At 41.0% G+C, this 8197-nt stretch overlaps 1 protein-coding gene across 1 annotated transcript; it reads left to right on the plus strand.

Annotated features, from left to right (window-relative positions):
- The first annotated feature begins 4612 nt into the window (after positions 1-4612).
- On the plus strand, positions 4613-7913 carry FABP7 (fatty acid binding protein 7). The gene is made up of 4 exons (XM_073673200.1): positions 4613-4793; positions 5036-5208; positions 6704-6805; positions 7656-7913. The coding sequence occupies exons 1-4, from the start codon at positions 4721-4723 to the stop codon at positions 7704-7706; spliced, it is 399 nt and encodes a 132-aa protein (XP_073529301.1). The 5' UTR covers positions 4613-4720; the 3' UTR covers positions 7707-7913.
- The last annotated feature ends 284 nt before the right edge of the window (positions 7914-8197 follow it).

The following is an 8197-nucleotide window of genomic DNA, read 5'->3' on the forward strand; positions in this document are numbered from 1 at the left end:
AGGATGGAATGATAAATTGACGGGAAAAGAAAAAGAAAAGGACTACTGATGGATAAACTGCAATGGATGCTGGACTATACATTCATGTATTCCCTTGTTCATTTCTTGCTTGTCTTTTGACATGTATTTGGTGACATCTGCGATGCTCCCCCCTTCTCCCCTACGTGCCTTTTTTCTTAGCGAGTGCTGCTGCCCCTTGACGTGGCGTGCATGCGCCGGCCCTCCTTTGGTTGTGCGCGCCCCCAGCTGTCTTTATGACGTCCGCGCATGGTCGGGCACTTCCGCATCTTATGTGGCGTGCCCGCGCGTGCGCTGTAGGTCCTGACGGCCTGGGGGCAGCGCCTGATGCGGGACTCGGTGGGCGCATGCGCCATCCTGGCATCTCTGGGACACCCGCACCCGCCTCTCTCATATCATGTGACCGGTCATGTGAGCGCTCACGTGACCGGCGCAAACAATTTAAAAGGTCCTCTATCCCCATTAATACCACTGCCCCTTGAGAAAGCAGCCCCAGCTGATGCAAAACGCGCGTCGGGGGACGTATTTGAGCTCCTCATCCGATTAGCCGACCCATAGCCTGCAGCCCCTGGTAAGAAAACCATTTCCTTCATGTCAATTTCTAATGACACATCTCCCCTGCTACTAAGCTAATAAGTAAATAGAGGGTACTTTCCTCTCTCTTTTTTGGGGGAATCTGTTTAAATGTTCTGTCATTTGCAAAACTTTATACCAGGGGCGTACATAGAAGTCATGGGGCCCCATAGCAGAAGCTCTAATTGGGCCCCCACCCCTACAAAAAATAAATATTTGTCTGTGTCACAGAAGAGCAGCTCTCATAACTTTCCAGCCTTTACATAGTAATTTACCTCCTTCTGAAGTCGTAGATTCCTCCTTCATTGCCCCCATAAAGTATGATAGCCTTCCATATAGTATAATGCACCACCAATAATCTTCCATATAGTATAATGCGCCCCCATAATCCTCCATATAGTATAATGCTCCCCCCATAAACCTCCATATAGTATAATGCGCCCCCAATAATCCTCCATATAGTATAATGAACTTCCCATGGTCCTCCATAGAATATAATGCACTCCCTATAGTCCTCCATACAGTATATTACACACCCCATATGGTAAAATGCAGCCCCCATATAGTATACTGCACGCCACAGTCCTGCAGTATTATGGGCACCACGTACTCACTGATTTTAAAATACCGTATATTTTAAATAAGCCGACCCGAATATAAGCCGAGGCCCCTAATTTTACCACATAAAAATGGGAAAACCTATTGACTTGAGTATAAGCCTAGGGTAGGAAATGCAGCAGCTACTGGTAAATTTCTCCATCCTCGTATGTGTGGCCCCCTCAATCCCTGGTATGTGGGGCCCCCACAATCCCTGGTATGTGTAGCCTCCTCAATCCCCCAATCCCTGGTATATGTGGCCCCCTCAATCCCACAATCCCTGGTATGTGTGTCCCCCTCAATCCCACAATCCCTGGCATGTGTGGCCCCCTCAATCCCACAATCCCTGATATGTGTAGCCTCCTCAATCCCCCAACCATGGTAAGTGTGGCCTCCTCAATCCTCCAATTCTTGTATGTGTGGCTTCCTCAATCCCCCAATCCTGGTATGTGTAGCCTCCTCAATCCCCCAATCCTGGTATGTGTGGCCTACTCAATCCCCCAATCCTGGTATGTGTGGCCTCCTCAACCCCTCAATCCTGGTATGTGTGGCCTCCTCAACCCCTCAATCCTGGTATGTGTGGCCTCCTCAATCCCCAAATCCTGGTATGTGTGGCCTCCTCAATCCCCCAATCCTGGTATGTGTGGCCTCCTCAATCCCCCAATCCTGGTATGTGTGGCCTCCTCAACCCCTCAATCCTGGTATGTGTGGGCTCCTCAACCCCTCAATCCTGGTATGTGTGGCCTCCTGAATCCCCAAATCCTGGTATGTGTGGCCTCCTCAATCCCCAGATCCTGGTATGTGTGGCCACCTCAATCCAAGTATCCTGGTATGTGTGGCCTCCTCATCCCCCAATCACTGTACACAAAACAATAAACACTTATACTCACCTTCCTTCCTCACCTCTGCTCCAGCGCTGAGTCCTGTCTGCAGCAGCTCATGTCGGCATCTGAGCTGCGCGCGGTCTCAGAAGCCGAGGTGAGCTGCTGCCGGCACATTCACTCCTCTCGCGTGAATATGCTTTCTCTTTAGCGGCGGCCACTGACAGCAGGAGCCGGGGCTCAGCGCTCCTCCGTGCCCGCTACTAAAGAGAATGAATATTCTGTCTTCTCCACGCCCATGGGAGTGGAGAAGAGGGAATATTCATGTCCCTTTAGCAGCGGGCACACGTGGTAGCTGCAGCAGCTGCTACTGTGTGTGCTCCACTCCTCCACTGCCGCAACCCGCTCCTCTGCCGCCGCAACCTCCTACTCACCTATCCTCCTCGTTCCCACGCTGCTTGGGGCCCTCACGGGCCCCCTCCGGCCACGGGCCCCATAGCAGTGGCGTGGTCTGCCGCCATTGGCGGTACGCCACTGCTTTATACTAATTGAAAATATGCACGCTGCACCTTATTTAACAAGCTCTGTCTGACTGCTTTTTAGCAGTGCATTACATAGTGCACCACCACATGGCCAGTCTAATAATAGCCTGTTAAATCCTGACATTATCATGTATTTTCTTAAATTACAGGCTTATTACCTATATTTTTAAAATCTTTGCCTCATTTGTCAGGAATTATGGGTACAGTGTTTTTCATCTTTATGGTATTTTGTTCTTCTTTATTTGCAAATTTATGTGAACTTGACTAAGTATCCAGCACTTAACAGGCCTCGCTCGGCCAGATCGGATATTTCATTGTCTACCTTGCTTTTCACTATGTTTTGGGTTTTATCTTTAAATGAATGTTTCAATAAAATATGCATTCTTTTCTAAACCATGATGACTCTGTTTTTCTCCTGTTAAAGAATGTTGTTTTTGAGTCGGTATAGGAGGGTGCTTGGGGGGATCTTGTTCCCCCACTTACACCCATTTTTTTACATTTGGGCTATTTTTATAATGTGATTTTTATACTGCCTACACCTGTTGCTTGCCACAGATGAGTTTCAACGAATATTACATACTTGAAATAAAGTTGTTTACCCACAAATTTAGAAAGGTATCAACAATTTTGTCAGGCCCATATTGGGGGTTTTGTATGACATGATGTCCAATTTGACTTTTTTTTCTGTTCTTTTTTTGTTGTTTCAACACACAAAGAAAATGAACATGTGTATAACAAATCATGTGTAATTGCAATAATTTTCTGGGAGAACTACTTCATTTTCTGTAATAATATACAGGGTGCCAAAACTTTTGACCATGACTGTACGTATGTATATAAATACATATATATAAATATATATATATATATATATATATATATATATATATATATATATAGTCACCATAAAATGAAAGGAGCCCAAACAAATTTCTTGTACAGGGGCCCCAAGCTGTCAGTGTCCGCCCCTGTAAGACGTCATTGATCATAATGCTCCATTAGATGCATGAGTGATGAAGACATTAATTAATGTTAATAATTTCTTACATACTGCGTGCTGACGCTATATTTATCTTGAATTGATAAACATCATTATAGAAGTGCAGTAATTTATGCTGCGTAGAAAATTTTGCCAAAAGTCATCCTCAAAGGAATAAAGCTGCTCATTGTTCTTCTGTTCAGGCATTGCAACAATTGGATTACATTCAGAAACCTGCCTTACTATTTAATCAGCAGACATTCTCCCAGCCCTTAGTGCTGTCTCTAGGATGGGGGGTGGGTAGGGGATGAACTGCAGTAACCTCATGTCACTCACTCAGCAGGAAACCGCCTATTGTGGACCAAAAATCAGCACCGATGAACATCTCTAGTGAATATTGCAAGGTTAGCATCTACAACGTGCATGACACATTCTATCTATATGCCTGTCCACATATGGATATAAAAGGCAAACTGACTGTCTTTGGAATGTGTGGACTTGCAGTTTTACATGTTTAAATGTTATTGTTTCATTAGTATAACATATATTTTATATTATGTAAGCAGACTTTTGTTTTACATTTTTTCTCAAAAAAGTGGCAGAATATAATACCGAGTTATGTTTATTGTGGGCTCCAAATGAGATTTAGTTAATTTATACACTTTAACTAATATTAAATAAATAGATGACAGACAGATAGATAATAGACAGACAGACAAACAGATAGATAAGTGATAGATAGATAATAGACAGACAGATAGATAGATGGATAGATAATAGACAGACAAACAGATAGATAGATAGATAGATAGATAGATAGATAGATAAATGATAGATAAATGTGCTTGCGTGCATGTATTGTGATTCGTGACTTGACAATGTTCCATTGAAATGTCCATTCAGTTCCTTTTTCGGCTGAACTCATGTGAAATTCGTTCAAGTGCATTGGGCTACGCTTTTCGTTTCCTGACCCTTTGTATTATTGAAGTATTATCCTTGCCACACCTCTTGCCAGTCTATTGGTGAGTGAGACGCTAAAGGGTTGGACCCCTTTTTTCTTCCACTTGTCCAGCCCCCATCACCAGTTGCAAGTCTCCCAATAAGTACAGCTCCCACGTGAAAGAGCATAGAGCATCCAAAACCAGCATCTTATTTTACACTGTGCTCTGTACCTTCCATTCACTGACAAAATGGTAGATGCTTTCTGTGCCACCTGGAAACTGGTAGACAGTCAGAACTTTGATGAGTACATGAAATCCCTGGGTACGTGCACATGTTCACATTTCCATTGCATCTAGAGTCTGCAGCTCATCAAAGCTTTTTAACAGCTGCAGCATTGAAGTATTTTTGACTAGGGACATAGAAAGCTGCTCAAAGAGGAGATGATTGAATCATAGCAGCATTGCAAGATTTGACATCCTACATCTCTACTGCATTTTTCTAGTTTTCATTAGTAACTTTCATGTCATATTACTGGTCTGATGATTATCTGTTGCTTTCTGCAGGAGTTGGCTTTGCTACCAGGCAGGTAGGAAACGTAACTAAGCCAACTGTCATCATTAGCCAAGAAGGCGACAAAGTGGTGATTAGGACTCAGAGCACATTCAAGAATACTGAGATCAGTTTCAAGCTGGGAGAAGAATTTGATGAAGCCACCGCTGATGACAGGAACTGCAAGGTGAGCGGACTGTTTAGTCCAATAATCCCATTAGAGACGCGCTTGTGTAAGGGATTGAACGTTTCTTAATGCACTGTTACATTACTGCGCTTCAAGTAAAACTGGCATCAAGTTGAGAATTAAAGTCAGGGAGGGATCAGCCTAAGAGATGTAGATTGTGCAAAAGATATAACGTTAGAACTAATATCCAGAACACATTCTTGATCATATATGATAGCCTTGTTTCCGTTACAAGGATACTGATACTGCAGAGTCTGTAATGACTTGTACTGCAGACATTTCTTCAACTGAAACGCACATTCCATACAACTGAATTGTTTTTTACAGCATGTGGATGGATTTCTTTAAAACTCATTCATGTGAATGGGATCTGTACCAAATCTGCCACTAGTAACCACTGATAATTACAATGCCAGTGATAATTACAACACTGTTAATAAGGGCTCGTGCAAACAACCGTATTTTCAGTCCGAATGCGTGTCCGATTCTTTCATTGGACAGAGTCTCTCCGAGGAATAAAATCGCAGCATGCTCGATATTCAATTTGCACTCAGCCGTGGAAAAAAATTGACTGCACTCAAATGACATCCGAGTGCAGTCTGATTTTCTCAGACTGATAGAATGGAGAAGATGGAGACATTCATTTCCATCTTCTCCTTGTCCGAGAAAATCGGATCGCACTATACTCACACTCTGACCAAATTTGGATCATAGTTTGACCAGAATGTGATTAGTATAATCGGCTCGATTCTCTCGAATGAGAGAAAATATGGTGGTGTAGCCTAGCCTAGCCTAAGATGTTCCCACTGACTCAAATAAGGGTCCAAAGACATCATTGGAACCATCTAAATAACACGCTGTTTGTAAAACAAAGGGAATCAAGTTTGATAAGTCGTCATTTCTATTTCAAAGACTAGTAGACCTAATATAACATGCTTTCAGTTAATGTAATATTGATAATAGACTGCATAAGTGCTAAGAAATCTTCACCCAGTTATGATGATAGACAAATCATTCTTTGTTAAGGCAGTGAAAAATTTCAGGCAAGGGCTGCATGCAGGCAATTTCTGTAGATATTTTCCAGCTAGGAGATGTTAAAATGTATGAAATAATTTTTATGGACCATCAAAATCATCAAAGCCTTCTATATTGACTCAGCAATAGTTACAGCTACCTTAGGAAAGTTTTATTTGTGTATTGTTTAGTCAAACAAGCAGGATAATGTAATAGACTGTACTTGATGAACTTTTGCATACAATGCTATAAACCGAGTTCCTAGAACTTGTCAAGAAGTGCCAGCACTCCAGTAGATGTGGTTTATTCCCATATTAACACAGTGATGATTCAGCTCTATCCAGAAGCTATTCTCAAGATTAACTAGTTTCTTTAGCTCTTTTATATTATATCAGTAATAAACAATGTAAAAAAAATAATAATAGGAGAAATCTAAAATATTTCTGTTCATTTACTTTTCCAAACTTTCTGCTCTTCTCAGTCCACTGTGAACCTGGATGGAGATAAATTGGTCCACGTACAGAAGTGGGACGGTAAAGAGACCAAGTTTGTAAGAGAAATAAAGGATGGCAAAATGGTTATGGTAAGTACCGAAGGAGGTACAGAAAGTCACACAAACATACAGCATATACTACATATACTTCACCAAGTTATATAGTATAAAACACTGCAGGAAGCAAATGTAGAATAGTAGGAACCTCTTCATTTCTTGAAGGCACATTTGTTATATTGTTCGGATATTCTGCCTCCATTCCTTATTATTCGCATATTTATGCTGAGTAAAGGCGGCTTTGGGATTATATAGCATATTAGGAGCTAATAATGAGAATATAACATAATCCTTGACCAGTTGTATTCCCAGTAGGCTTCAGGCTCAATAATCTTATCATTCTATTGATGATACATTTAACAGACTATTAATTCTTTACAAAACACAAATTGCTGTATCAGTAATTATGAGAACGCCATCTGTCATGAAACAATTATATTCAGTATATATGTTTCGCCATTAAAACACATTTACTGCAGCAATTACATCATGGTGTTTCAGTAATTGCCAGTTCTCTGGCCCTCGGTTTGGTTCTAACCAAAGCCAACAAATTAAATAGAAATTATGTTCTCACCATATTGTACACATTATTTACGAATTCCGCATCAATCTGTATTAAAGTATAACTACCTTTAAATTGTGCAATCAGTTGTCCTTATGTTTTATCACATTCTACTTATATTTTTACATTTTTGTTGAGATTTTACTCAGGTTGGCTACTATGAAGTAAAAAGAAAAAAATCATTTTGATTAATTATAAATTATTGCTTCCCTTGTCTGCGCATTGTTTGCTCTGCCTCTAAGCTATGGCAGCACTTCTTATCAGCTTTAATCATGCATGTAGGCAAATTTAGAGAATATGACATTTATTTCCTCTTTGCAGACTCTAACCTTTGGAGATATTGTTTCCGTCCGTCAATATGAGAAGGCATAGGCACTGAAAACCTGCTTCAGCATCATTTCTCAGCAGTGTTCCCTCCTATGGATGAGCTGAAAATGTCAAAAACCCTACTGACTTTTCGTATTCGTACTTGAAAACTATCCAATTTATGTACACTATGAAAATGATAATGTTGTATTTTTACTGATGACAACAATGTAACAACTTTTTATGAAAATAAAAAACAAGTATTTTTATGGATGGTATTGACTCTTTCCTAATCAACGGGCTCAATAAAGTGGTGCTTGATAAGGTTAAAAATGAAAAATTATATGAATATATACGTATAATAAAAAAAAAGTTGGTTGATACAAGTGCATAGTATGCATCATTTCTGGTGATATTTAGGCCTCATACCAAACCGTCTTCTCCCCTCCAGGGAATGCCCGCTCCTACTGGAGACGTGTCCAAGAATACCTACTTTTGGGTAGGCCTTTCATAAAACCAACCCCATTTCAGACCAGGTGTCCCAGTAAATCCAATAC

This window comes from Phyllobates terribilis, unplaced genomic scaffold (assembly GCF_046119375.1).
Source record: "Phyllobates terribilis strain yellow unplaced genomic scaffold, ASM4611937v1 Scaffold_3__8_contigs__length_932513732, whole genome shotgun sequence".
In the NCBI taxonomy this organism is placed as follows: domain Eukaryota; kingdom Metazoa; phylum Chordata; class Amphibia; order Anura; family Dendrobatidae; genus Phyllobates; species Phyllobates terribilis.

Bases quoted from the DNA above. Each gene is read 5' to 3' on its own strand.
- FABP7 (XM_073673200.1), top strand. From the start codon at position 4,721: ATGGTAGATGCTTTCTGTGCCACCTGGAAACTGGTAGACAGTCAGAAC. The intron at 4,794-5,035 runs GTACGTGCACAT...TGCTTTCTGCAG, and splicing joins TGAGTACATGAAATCCCTGG to GAGTTGGCTTTGCTACCAGG. The intron at 5,209-6,703 runs GTGAGCGGACTG...TGCTCTTCTCAG, and splicing joins CTGATGACAGGAACTGCAAG to TCCACTGTGAACCTGGATGG.